This window comes from Ixodes scapularis, unplaced genomic scaffold (assembly GCF_016920785.2).
Source record: "Ixodes scapularis isolate PalLabHiFi unplaced genomic scaffold, ASM1692078v2 PGA_scaffold0__279_contigs__length_252992795, whole genome shotgun sequence".
NCBI classification, from domain to species: Eukaryota; Metazoa; Arthropoda; class Arachnida; order Ixodida; family Ixodidae; genus Ixodes; species Ixodes scapularis.
The window spans coordinates 139,801,596-139,819,686 of NW_024609835.1; the positions used below are offsets into that span (position 1 = coordinate 139,801,596).

The following is an 18,091-nucleotide window of genomic DNA, read 5'->3' on the forward strand; positions in this document are numbered from 1 at the left end:
TAGCTTTGGGAATCGCTCCTGCCAAGTAAAAGTTTGTGCAACCTTGGTGCTTCCTGCGCACTTCAAGGTGGTGTTCGGAGTATAGCACGTATTTCCCAATTTGATGGTATTTACTAGCATGATCTAACATGTGTCCTCTTCTGTTTCATTTTGCAGTTGGAACGACAGAACCATTTTTCACCTTGGTCAAGAAGGTGCCTGCACGGAGCCTCTCGAATTTCTTGTCCATCTTCTCCATTCTGTCATTTATCGTCATACAGACAAGCTTCCACCTTCTCGCATACTTCTTTTGCATTCAGCAACCATGGTAATATTGTTTTCCTACAACGAAATTTTTTATATTTCCACAATAGTCACATACATGTTTATCTTACAAAAATTATGAAGACTGAGCAAGCTGGTTACGACATTAAGAGAGTGATATTTACCAACTTAGGAACCAGCAATGTTGCTACCATGAAATAAAATTTCACATCCTATAGTTACCGACAAAATGAGAACAGCAGGTCATCTCTTTCGAATGCCCGGCTTACAGCACATGCTCCATTCCTTCCGCCATGCTTTTGCTGCGCATACTCGATCGAGGGTATGTGCAGCATACCCTCGAGCTAGTATGCGCTCGAGGGTATACCTCAGCATACCCTGCCATTCTTGTCTCGTCAGTGACTATAAGTGCTATCTAAATCTGTTTGTGGCAGCTTTTGTAAGGAAGTATTCTGCTGACTTTTGTCACTGTGCAGAACAGAACTGTTATGCTTTTGCTTTTTGAATTTGCAGTATATATTCTACTGTACACAGCATTTCATATGTGCTTTTTTAATCTTTTTTTCAGGTACGAGCCTTTTGTTTTTGACAGGAGCAAAGTGCACATCCCACCCCCAACTCACGTGGCTACTGCAGTGCTCAGCGTCAACTGCATGTCTTACGTTATTGCGGCTGTTGTTTTTTCACCTGGTCCACCCTTCAGGAAGAGCATAATTTCAAACAGTAAGCACCTATTTCAGAATTTCACGGTTACATCGGCTCCAGTAAGCAGTGGGAAGGCTTAGTCTTACAACTTAGGGGAAGGCGTCTGCAGTCACCAGTTTTTCTTTCAGTATCCACAAGGATGACATTCTGTTAGTGCAATATATATAGCTTGAAGGAACTTCTGCAGGTCCTAAGTATGTTGGCATTTCTCCTTATCCAGTCGTTACAAAAGTATTGCTCAAGTTCTATCCCTTTGCTAGCTCATAGTTTGACAGCTTACATCTGTGCACACTGTAAACACCTTGCTATGACCTAAATTTCGCGAATTTTACGGGTTGAAAGTGTTGCAAAAAAAGGTATTGCGCGAATATATTGCAGCATTATAACGAATACACATCATACCCCTCCCAATTGCAAAATTCTGTGCCTGCGGAATGTTCTCGAAACTTACACATTGCAAAATTTGCAAAATATTGAGCATACAAAAAAAAAAGAAAAAAAGAAAAGCTTAGGTACTTCAGATGAATAGTAGTTTAAGCACGAATTGAACACCTTTTTCGACTATATCAAACCTGGGTTATTCGATATACTCTCTATTTCAAAGAGTCAAAACATCTCCTTGAAAATCTCACGTAAAAGTACAGGCACCTTGTGCGTCTGCATTGAACTTCACCACCCGGGACATTCAATATGTCAAACCCTGCGCCACACTACTGGTAGGCAGGTTTTCTCTAAACACTGCCGTCACGACGCGGTTTGCACGCCCCGAGGAGGAAGGACTCTGGTCACAGGCAGCAAAATGCGCAGGAGAGGAAAACAACACTTCGCCTCACTCTTATACCACCACCACCCCTAAAACAAACAACAACAAAACAATTCTGGCTAATCAGTCGATGGACAACGGTTGTGCGATCTAAGGTCTTTAGTGCAACCATACCTTGAACGCCTCGTTTATCTTTACCTTCTCCTTTCGCTGTCTTCACTTTGCCGTTTCATTTTGACATTATTTTTATTCTGATTTTATACTTTGTAGAAGAATCTGGAGTTGGGCAAGTTGGTACATTTTAGATTTGAAAAGGGCCAGAAAACAAGGACAACAGAAGGAATAGACGAAACGATGCGCTACTGTCAACTGAATTTTTATTCGGAAAAACAAACATATACGTATATACACACCCAAGCAGCCATTTGCAAGATATAAAACAAGAACAGAAAGAGAAATCTTTGAGGCTTTTAAAATCAGGGTGAAGTACGATGCATGTATCAGCACTTCCTCAGTCCTTTTATCAGATAAGGAATTTCAATTCATCTCTCGAGAAGTTTCATTAGAAGCAAATGGTTGCTTGGGTGTGTATATATATGTATGTTTTTCCGAATAAAAATTTAGTTGACAGTAGCGCATCGTTTCGTCTATTCCTTCTGTTGTCCTTGTTTTCTGGCGCTTTTCGAATCTATGATTTTATACTTTTTTTTTTTGTTGCTTGACTTATCTGTACATGAAAAAAGTTCTTTTCTTTTGTGTCTGCTCTTTCAGTTTTTTGTTTTTTTTTTAATTTTCGTGTTTTGTTGTTTGTGCAGTTAAAATCGCTGCCAGGCACGCACGTGTGCACGACCGATGGTGTTATTTCAGAATTCGCCATCTATGCTTTAACCCGGTTGTGTTGTATTTAGCGGTTCTTGGATACTCTGCAGTTGAACCTCGATTTAACGAAGTCACCAGGACTCACCAATTATTTCATTAAATCGGGAGCTTCGTTAAATCGAGGAAGGGAGACCGCGCATAGGTTGTGCGGAGAATCCAAATTTATTCGTTAAATCGGGAAATTCGTAAAATTGGGTTTCGTTAAATTGAGGTTTAAATGTATTTGGTAAGCTCCCGTTTGTTACAATCTTTGGTATCAGCGGAGAAGCACGGAAATTTCTTCTACTTTTACTTATCGAATTATCAGTATATCGAACAATTTTACAATCCCTTTGAATTTGATATATCCAGGTTCGACTTAGTGCTATGAGATGAACTCCGCCCGACTTCGAGATTCACAGTCCCTGGCTCCTGTGAAAGTTCCTCGATAAAAAGAAAAAGAACTGTCAACGGTAATATGCACAATATTAAATTTTTAAAACAATCCACAGTCGCATTTCATCAGTGAGATGAGGGTCACACTTTATCTTGTGACTCAGATCCAGTCACAAACTAAAAAGAATGTTACGTGCTTTATTATTGAATTGTATGCTTTCAACATTACCTTTTCTCTTTGCTAGAGTTATACCTTTTGGTGGTCATTATGGAGTTCCTGATTGTCTCATACGTCACCTTGTATCCAGCAGACTTCATAAGGAGATACATTAATGTAAGTAATAAATCTTACATTTGATGTTATATTAAAAAAATGACCGCATCTCCACGTGGTGAATGATGTTGATTGGGGCAAAGCTCTGGTTATATACGTTGTTATATACACATTTCAGCATTTGACCGCAGCACCCTCTTGTCTATAAATGTTGAGCCAATGCATGCAAAGTTTAATGCGATTATATACGCATTTGACCGCAGCGCCCTCTCCTGTATAGACGTTGAGCGGCTACATGCAACGTTTCATCCATGACATCCCCAGCTTTTGAGTTACTACCACATCTCAGAGCCCCCTACTGGTCCCGCAGTCGTGGCCGAGTGGTTAAGGCGATGGACTAGAAATCCATTGGGGTCTCCCCGCACAGGTTTGAATCCTGTCGACTGTGCAAACATTTTTTTCTTTTTTTAAGAAGACGGATGGGATGGCAATCGATGTGAGCATGGACGCTGGACGGACAAGGCTAGACCCTAAGGAGGTTCGCCGCTAAAACAAAAGTGCTTTTGTTGTGCTGACGTCATGCTGTTGTACACTTGTCATCTTGATAAAAAGACAGTGCAGTAGGTTTCTCTTGTGAGAGATCTTGGCATATATTTTGATAGTGTCTTAACATTTAAAAATTATGTTCTTTTTGTTGTGAATGGCATGACGAGAATATTCTCGTCATGCCACCCATAACTCACTGTAAAAAAAAAAAAACATCATGAATATTGAGCACTCTAAAAAAAAAAAAAGTTGTATTTATTAATTTTGCCCTTAATCTGGAGAAATAAGATATACGTAGGTGTATTTTAAACTAAATATATGTTATCTCATCAAGACATACATGTTTCAAATGCCAGGAACATCGCTTCTTCCTCCGACAACCAAATCTTGTAAGAACTACTTTGCGCAGCGAATGAACATTGTGCAAAACTTACTTCTTTTATGAGGTGACGAGTCGACAAAACTATTTAGGCAAAAGCCTTAAATGTTTCATCGTTCAGTCGACCTTCAAAGTTCTTAGGCGAAAACACGTCGGTTACACGAAAGGTACCAATGAAACGACGCCTAAAGTGTGTCGTTGGAGAACGCGCTGTCTTTGGGCGTTCGCTGTCAGGTTTACATCGGCACTTTGGCATTTTCCTTCAAGTCGTGTTAGGGATAAGATAAGAGCCCCTGTAAATTTTTTTGGTCTTAGCATAGTATTGACTCCCCTTGAGATTTGATCCTTTTTCATTTCAGTTCAAGGAGGCTCCCAAGTTTGAATTCCATGCCTTCCTCTTTGTCCTGTCCTTGCTCAACTTTGTCATTTCATACTTGTGGGAGGTGGGTGATACCTTTTGCCGCATTAATCTTTGCTCGTTTTTATTAAAATATTGTATGCACGATAAACATTTATTGCACTAATTTCACAATGGCTGAAACAAAGTGGTGGTGCCTTTCAGTAAACCAAATTAAATTTAGGGAGCAGTGTACATAATAATTCTATCTAATCAATTATTTGCATTTGAAAACAACACTAGTAATTCACAAGGATGTGACAATGTAACAAAGGTGGTATTTTTATGTTGTTTTGTGAAATCATATAAGCTACAAAACTCCTAGTAAATGGAAACTTCTAATTTTATTTTTACATTTAAGAGGATTCTGAATCAAAAAGTTAAGGTAGTTGAGAAAGCAAATTGGGGCACAAAAGTGGAAGAAATATGAAGGAATACCCGTACACCTAAAATTCTTTGAGTTTAAAAGCAGGGTAATTTATGTAAAAAACAAAATATGATCTATAAATACAGCTTTTTATTTTTAGGTGCTAGCAATCCAATTTTTTATGCTTTGCAGCTGTGATTCTGTATCGAGTATAAGGAATTCTAAGTGAGGGCTGACCTGAATACCCAATTCTTGATTGGTGGCTTTCAAGCATAAATAAGGCAAATTTAAAAGCAATAAAACTTTTTGATGCGAAAACATTAACTGGGTCCCATGGAGCGAAACCGGCGTTATTGTTGTCTGTTGCAGCGAAAAATGGCACCTAAATTTCCATTGGCTGAGCAAAATGGCACCTAAATTCCCATTGGCTGTGACGCGTTACGTGGCTCCATAGCAACGGCATCATCGTTGCCAAGGAGCCAGCTGAACTGCTGGTGGCGCAGCGGGAAGGGGGGGGGGGGGGGGGGGGGGGGGGGCGCAGGTGAGACGGTTTGGGTGCCACTGATCAATGTTTTCTCTCGTGGGAACCTCGCCATGCAGGTCTTCTTTGTCCAGCACTTCCTCTTCAACAGAGTGCAGCCGTGGTTGCGCAGCTTAAGAGGCCCAATCCATCTCTATGAGAAGATTGAGAAGGACCTCTCCCACAACCCCAAGTGGCCCCCCGTGGGAAATCCCCTGGATTCACCCTGCGGCGTGCCACCGCGTGAGTGCCAATTTCTCGAGACTATACATTTTCCATCATCTCACCAAATGGTTGGCAGTCGTTTGAGATTGTGACATCTCGACAGCAATCTTAAAATATATTTACCATATTTTCTGGTCTATAAGTCGAACCCCCCCTATAAACGGGTCTTTTTACAAAAAGTTTGTATACAAGTCGCACTTGTATAGTTGTACAGTATGTGCGGCAAAACTGTATTGATAAACCTGCATATGTGTACTGTGATCAAGCTGCTATATGCACAAATGGGAGCCAGTTTCAACACTTCCATCGGCGAACTGAATGAGAAATATAACCCCACGGTTGTATAAAGGGTACTCACACAGGGGAGAAATACCTCCCCTTGCTTCCCGGGATGCGCATCATATGGTAACAACGTCACACATTTGCGCAATGCCACGCTGACGTAGACATCCCAGGGGTATGGGGGAGCTTTCGCTCAGGCTGCACAAACGCTCCCTGCCTTGGCGTAGGATCTCCTTGCAATTGGCGTCATTTTTGTTTGCGTGTCTGGCAACTTTACAGATTTCGCTCGGTGAGATACCGACGGTGGCATTGGGATAGCCTAACTTGTTGTGGCTCACGCTGTTGTGCGTGTCGTCCTAGGCACCCGAAGGAGTCTTCTATGTTCATCGACGCCGTCCTCAAGCTGCTCCTCATACGACTGGCTTTTGATTCCATGTCCATCATGTTGCATCCACCCATTAAAAAAATATCTTTCTTTTAGCAGGAAGCAGTTTGTCGTCTTCTGCATGTAACAGCGCTGCCACCATAATCAAGTATCGCCATTTCGTCTACGCCTCCATTTGTCTACTCTTCTCAGGGCCATGTTGTCTCGAGTGCGACCGTTAAATATAGGGTGGTCCAAGTCACCAGGCTCGATCTAAAATGGACCACAAAAATCGACGCCTGCACGTAGCAATCTAAACTTTTTGTCAAAGGTGTATTTCACAGGTCGGTTTTTTCTTGTAAAATTACAAAGCATGCATAATTCTCGTTCTGTAAAAAATAATGCCAAGAAACTTGCCAGGGTCTACAGCAGGCAGCGACGCAGACGACAGGGGCTCAATAGCGCGGTGTGTTTGGCGTTCATATTGATAGATAGCGCTACCTCCTTATCGCGACGGCTCGCAACCACCGTGGTTTATTAAAATGAACATAATCTTTTTGAAATTTACCTTTGGTTAAAAAATAAATGTGGACAATAAAAGCAAAACCTAAAGTAAAAAAACGCGTCTGCATAACGGCGGCGCTTTTGCTGCCAACAGATTTCGTCTGCGTGTTGTCCGCTTTTTTTCGCTGGTCGGCTGCACCTTCGAACGCTGCTCCCGACACCATCTATGAATACGAACGCCAAACACACCCCGCTACTGGACCCTGTCGTCTCAGTCGCCGCCTGCTGTAGACCCTCGCAAGTTTCTCGGCCTTATTTTGTACAGAAAGAGAACTACGCTTTGTAATTTTACAAGAAAAAAATGACCTGTGATATACACCTTTGAAGAAAAGTTTAGATCGCTACGTGCAGGCGTCGATTTTTACCGTCGATTTTAGATCGAGCCTGGTGACTTGGACCACCCTATATGTCTGGTAACACTGACATCCCCTCGGCTTTCCGCCATTTGTGTGAATGCTGGAATGAGGGAAGGAGTCCCGCTGGTTCTGCCAATCACTGACGCCATGCGCATCTCTCCCTGAAAAGCATCCCCAGTGTAAATACCTCTTTAAGATGCACCAGCAGAAATTTTGTTAAGAAACTGCAATTTGTAGATGGGAAAATACGCTTGGTAGAATTGTTGGCATTTTCTACAGTGGACACCACTTGCTTGAGGAAATGTTAAGCTCGTATGTTTGTCTCGGCTGATGATGCAATTTTTAGATCTTTATGACCCGCTGATATTTTACATCTGTTAAAATAGCACCTCTCTGGTATTTTCACACTTGTGATAGTGATAGCTTGGTCGGTTCAGGTCAGCTATGTCTCGGTAACGGGAGTAAAGAAATGAATTTCATAAAAGTAATAGTAGCTCCTTTTAATATATTTTGTTTGAAAACAACTTTTATATATTTGGCCTTCATTTTATTTGGATCAGCTGGGACACAATTACCTAGATTTATGTAGCAGATTGCTGAAGCCAGCAAAGTTGCCATTCCTTTTGAATGATTGTTTAAACCAGTGCACGGTGTTCAACCATTGATGCTTTGCGACCCCCTGGGGACGGGTGGAAGAGACGAGAGCTCCTATGCCTGGCAAAAGAGGGGAGGATGCATTTTTGGGGACGTAGAAAGACAAAGTATGTGCTCCAGATCTTTTTACAATTGACTAATTTAGGGGTTTTCATGAAGGCCAGTCCTATTTCTGAGTGATGCATAGCTTCTATACAAAGATTTTTGCATGCATGTCATGAAACACAACATATACTTTGTGTGCCTGTGACATTTTTATTAGAATAAAGGGGCCAGGAAACAAGTTTTTGGCTGGGATAAATGATTTTAGATTGCGATTTTACTAATAGAATATGGTTTAGTGAACCAGAAAAAAAAAAAGGTAGAAAATCAAAAGCCTGATTTTTGGTACAAAAATTTTAAAACATCTGGACTATTTTGTACCTCTTTCCCTTCAAAAGCTCTCTGCCTTTTCACTGTGATACATTCGTAGTAAACTAAGCACGTCACCCGGCCGGCTCCAACGTATGTCGCACAAGACCCAACCTCACTATATTCCCTAGCTCCACCCCTAAGCTGACAGTGTGGTTGGGGCTATGCACTTGCTGGACCAATTACATGACCCCCTCCTCATCACCTGATCCCATTCTCTGTGCGTGGGTATGTGCGAGAGAGTGTGATCACATGGCAAGAGATAGAATGTGGCTGTCCCAATGAGCACATAGCTTTCACAGCACTGTCAGCTTAAGGGTGAATTGGATGAGGAAAATAATGTTTGTTAAAATTTTTAGCGACGGGCTAATCTTCTAGAGGGAGAATGGCAATGTCTGGGTACACAAACAAGGCTCCGAGCAAGAGGGGAGTTCCTCCTTTTTGTCTACTTGAACCGTTTGGTACGCTGTGTGATTTGTGAGTTGAAGAAGGAAAAAGTTGATAAATCATTTTATGGCCCCTTTAAGGACAGTCTAACTTTTTAATTTTAGTGTCTTTGCTCCTTTTAGTATATTTACTCTCTTGAGAAAAAAAAAAAAAAACATCATCCAAAAAGTGAGAGCAGGCTTACATCCATGGAAAAAATGTAACATCTGCTTATGATACTTTTTGTTTTTGAAACAATCATGGAGTTAGAAAAAGCAGCCACGTGCAAGTACAAATTAGGAGAGTTTGGATTCAAGCAAGTGCATTATAATTGAGCCGATTTGATATTTAAAAGTGTTTGTGAGTTGCAGTACTGTAATTGTAGTATCTAATTTTTATTTGTTCAAATTCGAGGTCCCTTCAAGCAGGGCATTACATAAAGGGGCAAAAACAAACATTTTGGGGGGAAAGAAAACAACAAAACAGCAGTACAATTGCCAGAGTAAAAACATAAAACAGTCAATGCTCAACCAAAACAATCAAAGTAAAACACAAATCAATCAATAATCAATCAAATCACAGAGAACCTTTAAAATCATCAACAAGAATCGATAGAACACAAATCGTACATAGATCCCTAAATGATGAGAAATAAGAGCCCAAAAATGTTCGAGTTAAGTATGGTGACAATGGGATTATGGAGGTCATTCAACCAGACTGCAGTTTTGAGGAAAAAGAGAATATAGAAATGAATAGGCGCGGCAGGTATGACCATAAATTTTGCATGAGTGATTAAAACGAGGCTCAAAGAAAGATGGGGAAGTGAGGAGACTATGGCGGGAGAGAAAGCATGCAGAAAGTGCAGTGAAGGAGGCATGTGCAAGAAAGTTGGGGGGTTAGTGGCAGATTTAAAAAAAATCATTTTGGATAATCTGGTTTTGCCCTACTGTCTTTAACATATCTAAGAAGATTAATTGAGGCTTTGTTGGTTTGGTCGTCAAGCAATATGTCAAATAGCTTCTAACAATGGTGGTTCATTTCAGCCTCTCCTGACTACGATCCTGACACAGCCCTGATGAGATTTTCGGCAAGCAACAAGGCTGCAGCACGTAGTCGCTTTGGTGCTGGAGAAACCGATGAAATGGGTCAAGTGGAAATGCCATCGCTATCCTTCTCAACATTCCGTGGCAGCAGAAAGAAATGACCCGAGGGCAGACTCTCTTAGACATGGATGGCTCACAGATTCTGCTGACTGGATAAAGGGAGGAAGCATTGTAAATTCTTCAATGAAAAGAATTTTGACAGCATTTATCTATTTACTGCATTTGAGCTGTTATATAGTCTAACCACTTCGAGGAAACGAAGTGTTTTTTGTGTGGTTTGTGTTGTTTGATATTAGTATCTTAGGAAAATGAGTCAATAAAAGGAATACTTTGATGTTTAAACCTAAAGAAAAGTTACACTAAGGCAAGAAGGGGTACTGTTGATTACCTGTTACATATAGAGATGCAGGGAACTATCAAAATGGTCATTGTAGTTTTTTATATTTCTAGCAAGAATAAGTGCTACATATCATGTCACAGTTGTGGTTTTATTGTGATGTTGCTGCTGTTGGTTAGATATGTGATAAGTTAATTGATTTGTTTTTAACTGGTGATACTACATAGCAAACGAGTGTGTTGCAAGATTCAACAGAGCATTGCACAACTCATGTGGAGCATATATGATGATAGCTAGTGGCATAGCAAGAATTTCTGGGTGGGATGGGTCATGTTTGAGCAAATCAAGAGTTTGAAACAAATGACTATCCCTAGACGCTTTCCCAATTCATCATTTTAGAAATAGCTGGTGCCAGCTGGAGGAAAATGAGGTTCGAGGATGGAATTTTCAAGATGAAACAATGTGCGGATTAGGAAGGAGAGGGAAGAGGTGTCTTCAAACAATGTGGGGGGCAGAAAGAAGCCACAGTAGGCACCAAAGGGACTTTGGGAGAGTGCAATCTGGGTCACAGCTGCTCAATGCAGCCAACAGGATCTAGCTTCCTTGGTTGAGAAAGCTGTTCCTTTCATGCCAATAGACTAGGAGTGTGGTAGGATGTGCCAGAATCTGGGCACATTACTGCAAGGATTTTTTTTTTTTTTTGTTACAATAGGGATAATGTTTTTTATTTGTTAATTTGTGTTGTGCTACAATTAAACATTTTTCGTGAGCATAGCTTTTAAGTCAATTGTTTCCCTTCTTTGTAGTTATCTGAAATAAACTATCTAAACTTTGAGGTCAATGCTAGAATAGACCCTTTTCAATATTCAGTGCCATCTGGTGGCTGAAAAAGCAGTTTAAATTTTTGACAAACTAATGGCGGCCGTGAAACTACTTCATTGGGCACCACCACTTTTGCCCTTCAGTGGCAGATGGGAATTGGTTGTTCGATAAACTGGTAGCTCTTTCTTGATTTCTTTCAGTTGCGATGGTGTGAACCAACGTTATTAGATTAGCACAGTTACGGAACTGCTCATAGACGCTGCTTGCACCAGCAGTACCCCCTTTTCACAACACGACTCGCCTCCCATCGTTCAACGCGCTGGGCAGCGGCTATGGTAGCTACAGTGTATTCTATCGAGTGTGTATGTTTTGAAGCACAGCGTCTAGATGGTGTTCCACCATACTCTATGGAACACGCAGTTATGAAACAAAAATCTAGATGGCGTTTCAAACGACGGGAGGCGAACTGAAGTGAGTGAGGGGGGTGCCCCCTTCTGCAGAAGTTCCACAACCGAGGTAATCTAGTTACATTGGTGTGAACATAAGAACTAACAAGTATGAAGCAGCGATCCATAAGCCCTTTGATTATATTTCCGCTATCAAAAGGCTGTAGCATCAAACTGGTGCCAAGAGATTGATTAAACCACACTCCGAAATAAATGTTTACGCAGCCACTGTATCTAATTCCTTTGTCGTGTTGTTTCGACGTCTCGAACATACAGGCCTCATATATCCTCTGCTTGGTAGTATCCTCAACTTCTTCCTTCACCAGCCTTAAGAAGACTGCCATTAGCTTGGTGCAGATAACACACACTGAGATGATGATAGTGAGTGAAGTTGCCAGACTGAATTTTGAAAAGGGTCTAAAACAAATCTCCTACAGGTTAAAAATTGTCTGGCATAATACTAACTATTTTGATGATGATATTTGCTCCCATATTTTGGTTGGGTAAAATTTGATAAAATGATGTCAGATAAGTTATGATAAAACTTCTGATGAAACTGCATTCAATGAAATGTTCATTCATTCAATGAAATGCCATCCAGTGAAATGTTTTGCGCCTGGGGCCCTATGTTGCGCTTTCTGGACCGTGGCGACTAGGGAGAAGGAAGTGACGTCAACAACGCAGCTAACGCAGATTGGATGTTGATTGGTGAAAGTCACTGGTGACGAATTTCCGCTGAAAAAAAAACAAAGAAAAAGTGATCTTTGTTTTCGTCTGCGGAAATTCGTCATCAGCGACTCCATCACCAATCAACATCCAATCTGCGTTTGCTGCTCTGTTGACGTCACTTCCTTCTCCCTAGTCGCCGTGGGAGTCCAAAAAGCGCAACATGGGGCCCCTGTTTTCCTCACAGGCTGTGGTACAACTCCAGCTTTTTATAATTACAGTACTCTGTGGTAGTTGGTCCTGTAGCAGACAAGTGAATGTAATTCTTTTTAATATGGTGAAAGTGTTTGATCATGTTGGTAGGCAGCAGACAATCAATGTTTTATCGAATTCAGCTTGACTAAATTTTGGAGCATTACAGTGCTATATTATTTTAACGCTGCTATTGAATCATCTGAATATTTATCTACTACACTTGTCATTTTTTACAATAATGGTACGTGACAATTGAATTCTAACAATTCTTGGAGTGAAGTGCAAGTTTTAGTTCTGTGTTTTAGATAGAAAAAAAAAAAATGGTCGGGATGCATACGGCATATGGAAATTAACAATGCAAAAACTAATTATTGTGAAAAAACGAAAAAAAAACAAAAAACCTTTGTGGCATATGTTTAATTGAAAGTAATCTGCCAGACCTGTACATATTTAAACTTTATTCTAACAAAAGCTGCACAAACAGCCTGCCAACAGGTCACCATAGAGTTACTACAATAAACACTAGAGGTTCAGGTGACGCTAGTGTTCTGTTGCGTTTTGAAGCAGACAGCAAACAGTCTAAATTTGACTTCCGGTAATGCATTCCTATGGGAAAACGCAAATGTGTTTTCTCTTGCGCTCAATTATAAGAGCAAATTTTGCTTAGTGCTATGACAGAATAAAAATTTTGGAACGTTTTTTACAATGGAATTTACAAAAATATGTCGGAGCGTTTTTCTTTAGAATTCATGGCGTTGAACACTGCATTAAAATAATCCAATGCACATGTATAATATGTGTTGACGTTGCAGACTGCTACTATAGGGCACGTATTTACACATACAGTCAATGCTATGAAGCACACAGAGTGTATCATCTTGACAAAACACCAAAAGGATGCTAATATATGCCAAATCAAACAATCAAAACAGACAACAAGAACGAAGCATGGAGTTATGGAACAAAAACATATATTGGATTAGTAACAAACTGTGCATTAGTAATCAAACTGCGTTTCCGTCATCTCAATGCTATTACAGCTTGAATAAACCCTATGCACTTTTTAATTGTTCTTTCAGAGCACAGCTTTTAGACACCTTTTTGTGGGTTGAGCAGTGTCGGCGTAACTGTGCATTGCATTATGCGACGTGACGTCGCACGTAACGTCACGAGGGTAATCCCTGGGAGGGTTACTCTCATGAGGGTAACCGTCATGGGGTTACCCTCACGAAAGTAACCCTCACAAAGGTTCTTCTTATAAGGGAAACCTTCATGAAGGTAACCCTCACGGGGGGTTTCATGTGAGGATTACCCTCGTGAGGGTAACCCCCGTGAGGGTCACGAGAGTAACGTCAAAACGTTACCCTCGTGACGCCATGAGTGACGTCATTATGGAAAAGACGTGACTTGTGACATCACCTGACGTCATACGCATCTAACATTGCCAATATTCTCGCTAAATTTAGTGGGGAAGGAGGAGGTGCATACCCTTCCCTCTGTACCCTCCCCTCCTCCTGCTCAAGAGCTGTGCTCCAATTCGGCGTTACAGAAAATTGTAAAAGCCTTTCATGTTTTAGAGCGCAGCTCTTAGGCGCCCGTTTCCGGCTTGAGCGGCGTCGCCGTCGCTGTCGGCGTAATTGCGCGTTGCATTATGGGACGTTTCCCATAATGACGTCACGAGGGTCATGAGCGTCACGAAGAGGAGGAGGAGGGGAGGAGGAGAAGGGAAGGAAGATGAGAGGAGGGGGAGGAGGAGGGAAGGAAGAGGAGGAGGGAAGGAAGAGGAAGGGAGGAGGAGGAGGGGAAATGTCAGTTACCAGTTGTGCAGTCAAGTGATATCACCATTCATAAATCACAGAGAGGTATGTATGGAAGCGTAGTGTGCTCGTTATCCAAGTGGCCATCTACATGGGCACGGGTCTGTCCTGTACCTATCGATCTCTGTGGCACGTCAGACGAAGTTGGTAAATTGTGTGCCGCCAAGGTCTACAACGGCCTGCTCGTGGTATCTCTGCATCTCTCACCTATGGCACTCAACAAATATTTCATGCAAGACAAAGAAGAACTTCATACCAGTCATGCAGGAAAACATCCCATTGGCCCCGAGGGACGTGCACTCGCTGTTCTGCTGTGCCATCTCGGGGGAGCACGCTCAAGACTAATGCTGAGGAAATGAAAAACGCTGAACAGTCTTCGACAGAGCCGCGAGCAAGTAGGATGACATCGAAAGTATCGCGTGCTTCGTCGAAATATTAACTCTAACACTGTCTCGTTCTCCCGCCTTGCTCCTGCTGTCCTGTTTCCAGGCACCGGCAAAACTTAGACAGAGTGTAGCTTCCAGATGTGAGAACTATATTTCCTTTCTCCGGACAAGCGGTGAGCGAGAATACCAGAATATATATAATCTTTCTCAGATTGTTTAGCATGGTGTATCGCAAAATCGAAATACCTCAAGAGAGGAGGAGGAGCATGGGAGGAGGAGGGAGAGGGTACGGATGAGGAGGAGCATACCCTCCCCTCCCTCCCCTCCCCTCCTCCTCCTCAAGAGCTACACTCTGATTCGGCGGTATAGAGAATTGTAAACTTCTTTTATTTTTATTTTGCTTGAATTGATAGCTAGTATTGACGTATCATACTGTACGACATAGTTACCGTTACTAGTAAAGAAACTACACCGATTTTTATTATTCTCTTGGAAGAGAAAATATGCAGAAAGACTGGAAAAGTAGACTGTTTGTTGTCTGCTTCAATTTGCAACCTGAAGTCCAGTAGACACTAGCACCAGCTGAGCCTCTAGCGTTCATTATAATAACTCTATGCAGGTCACCTAGGGAATACCAGTCTGCAGTGGTGCAAGTGTGCCCTTATGAGTTAAAGGCAATTTATTCGTGTTACAGAGAAAAATAGTAAAAATATTAGGCACACATAGTAAAAATATCAGACACATGTAAAAAGGGCACGGGATTTTGAGTTTGAAGTGAATTTAAAGCAAATAGCGGTTTTGGCCGAATATTTTTGAATTGGATATTGAATAGTTTCTTCAGGCATTTCACTATACTGCTGCACCATGCTTACGAAAACCCAGCTGAATTCATGAAGATTGTTCCGAAGCTTCATTTTTTTCATTTCTAAGCGCAGTTCATTATAATCTCACTAGATTTTTTGGAATGTCGTCTCAAAAAGTTCAATGCCAACATTGGGATGACGAGTATAATGGCAGATCTGGCATAAAATTAAACTTTTAGAGTCCGTTGCAACTCAAGATGGTAGGGCGAGGGAAAGAAAGGCTGGGTAGGAGGAAGCAGACAAAATGCTAAAGAGAAGAATTACGGTTTCCTCCTCTCCAGCATTCCGTCCGCTTCCTCCTCCCCGACCTTCCTTTCCCTTGCCCTACCTTGAGTTGCAACGGACTGTAGATGCCCAGCTATACCTTACAAAAGGGATTTATACTCTTCAGTCTCAAACTTGAAAAACTCAAAATATGAATGAAAAAAAAAAAAAAAGGAAACGGGAAATATGGCAAGTTTCTGTTTCTTTTTAAACACACTTGGTGCGGGAGTGTACCATCCCACTTTGAAAAGTGCTTTTTCCCTAAGCAATTCGCGAAATGTAGAGTTTGCATTGAAGTCCGACAAGGGAAAGGAAGGAGGAAACAAAGAAAATGCTGGAGACGAGGATTTTCCCCCTCTCCTCCCCAGCGTTCCGTCTGCTTCTTCCTCCCCAGCCTTCCTTTCCCTCGCCCTACCTTCTTGAACTGTAACTTACTACAGCACACCGCACCCTGCCATGACCATTGCGATTAGGGATGTCGCAAACTTTTGTCGAACCTCAAGGTTCGACTGGTTTGTCAAACCTTCGACCTTTCACTAAAGTTTGAAGTAGTTCTACTTTTTAGTGTTGCCAGACTGTAATAAGAAACTTGTCAAATTTTAGAAATGTTGTTTTGTGAAATGTTTTCTTTTTAATTAGTACAGTACTAAATATGTGAACTCTTGTTAATAGAATTTTTATCTTAACATATTACATAATATCTCTGAAAAATGCTTTTTATGAAGCCCAGAAAGTCGAGTTTGTTGAGCTTTCATTGACCTAACAACATATAGCACAATCATGTTGCACGTTGTTTCAGTTGGTCGTGGTTTCGGGTGGTTTCAGGTTTCAGCGGTTTCAGATCGATTCACCTGGGTGGCACTCAGTTGGTCAAACGACGTTTTAGCGAACGCCGAATTTTCATTGAAAAATACTTTAGCGAATAGTCGGCCGCCGCGAAGCGGCGTTTACGGGTGGGCCAAGTGGGTTAACATTTGTGTGATGAGCCGCCGCAGACTACCGCCACGAAGCGGCGTAAGCGGGTTAACACGCGCCTCTGTTATTAAGTCGAAAGCCTTAGATGTCTTATTGTTCAAGTCGATCTTCAAAGTCCTTAAGCGAAAACACGGTGGCGGCACGAAAAGTATGAAAATACGTCGGCGACACGAGAGGTGACAATGAAACAACACCAAAAGTGCGTCATCAGGGAGCGCGCTGTCTTCAGAGGTTTGCTATAACTGGGACCACAGCTGATGCCACGATCCAAGTGAGCCAATTAAATGGCGCCATAGTGCGTCGTCTGAGTGCGCTGTCTTCGGAAGTTCACTATCACGTTTACATTGGCGCTTAGGCTGCTGCCTTCAAGTCGTCTTGGGGATAACCAGAGATGAGAGTTTGGCCATTCATTGGAGACAAATGAGGAGGCGCCATTGGCCAAAAGCGTGCTGGGCGTGCTCCAGGGCATCCTCACAAATTCGAATGTGACCAGCCAGAAGCCGGAAATAATAGCTTGGCGGTAATCGCGAGAAACATAATTAATAAGCGCGTCGGATTAACTCTCGGTGACTGAAAATATGGTGCACGTGATGGTTCAATCACGGTCATCCAAAATCATGGAGGAAGAGCACGACTAGCGGAACGATCGACGTAAGCCGTACGCCAGGCGCTGAGGGCAGAAAATCTGCCGTCCAAGCAGTCGTGCTCCGTCCAAAAGCAAAACAGAGTTTGAGCGGCACATTCGTTTCTTACATCTTTCTGCATGATCATAATCAAAACATCACCTGCACCTTATTTTCAACCATGAAGGGTTACTACAGTTAACTCTTACGCACTTATTAAAACCATACCTATGATTAAAACTGTTTTTCGCCACCACCGCTAGGGGATTTTTTCGGGCTTCTGGTTGGTCTAGTGCACTATATAGCTCCTTTGGAGCAGAGTAGCCCTCATACACGTACAGGCGCCTTGTCTGTCTTAGGGTGGTGCATCTCGGCCATCTCTGTCCCCAGAATGCATGCACTTCGGTCTCATTCGGGGAGCACTTAGCTCTGCCCGGTGCTTTGGCACCATTTTAAGGCCCATTTGGCACGCGCAGGCAGTTTTCAATACAACTATGGGTGTCTTCACCTTGTGACAGACGCACATTGAGGCACCCTAGAGTAGCGCAATCTATGTAGAATGCCTTCTATCTCGGCGACTAGCGGCGAACGCCCGGAGCTTACAACTGTGGTAAGAAAATGGGAACGTGAGAAAATTATTGTTTCTTCAATATTGTAGGGATGTATGGAACGGCAATAGTTTTTGTTATAATAAAGGGACATTTTAGAATAATTCGTGTTAAGTTGTGTGTCATGTAAAAACTTTTTTTTTTTATTTTTTATTTATTATTGCCTGGGCGGCTA

General features: G+C 41.9%; 1 protein-coding gene across 5 annotated transcripts in view; it reads left to right on the top strand.

The window, feature by feature from the left end:
* The window catches only part of LOC8026746 (polyamine-transporting ATPase 13A3), a 63,592-nt gene extending 51,900 nt beyond the window's left edge, over nucleotides 1–11,692 (top strand). For all 5 annotated transcript variants that reach the window (XM_029985503.4, XM_042289938.1, XM_042289941.1 and 2 more), the window contains 6 exons: nucleotides 157–307; nucleotides 833–987; nucleotides 3,232–3,320; nucleotides 4,545–4,628; nucleotides 5,550–5,712; nucleotides 9,795–11,692. In XM_029985503.4, coding sequence (XP_029841363.3) covers nucleotides 157–307; nucleotides 833–987; nucleotides 3,232–3,320; nucleotides 4,545–4,628; nucleotides 5,550–5,712; nucleotides 9,795–9,955 — 803 coding nt within the window. In that variant the 3' untranslated portion in view covers nucleotides 9,956–11,692. The remainder of the gene's footprint in view (nucleotides 1–156; nucleotides 308–832; nucleotides 988–3,231; nucleotides 3,321–4,544; nucleotides 4,629–5,549; nucleotides 5,713–9,794) is intronic.
* The last annotated feature ends 6,399 nt before the right edge of the window (nucleotides 11,693–18,091 follow it).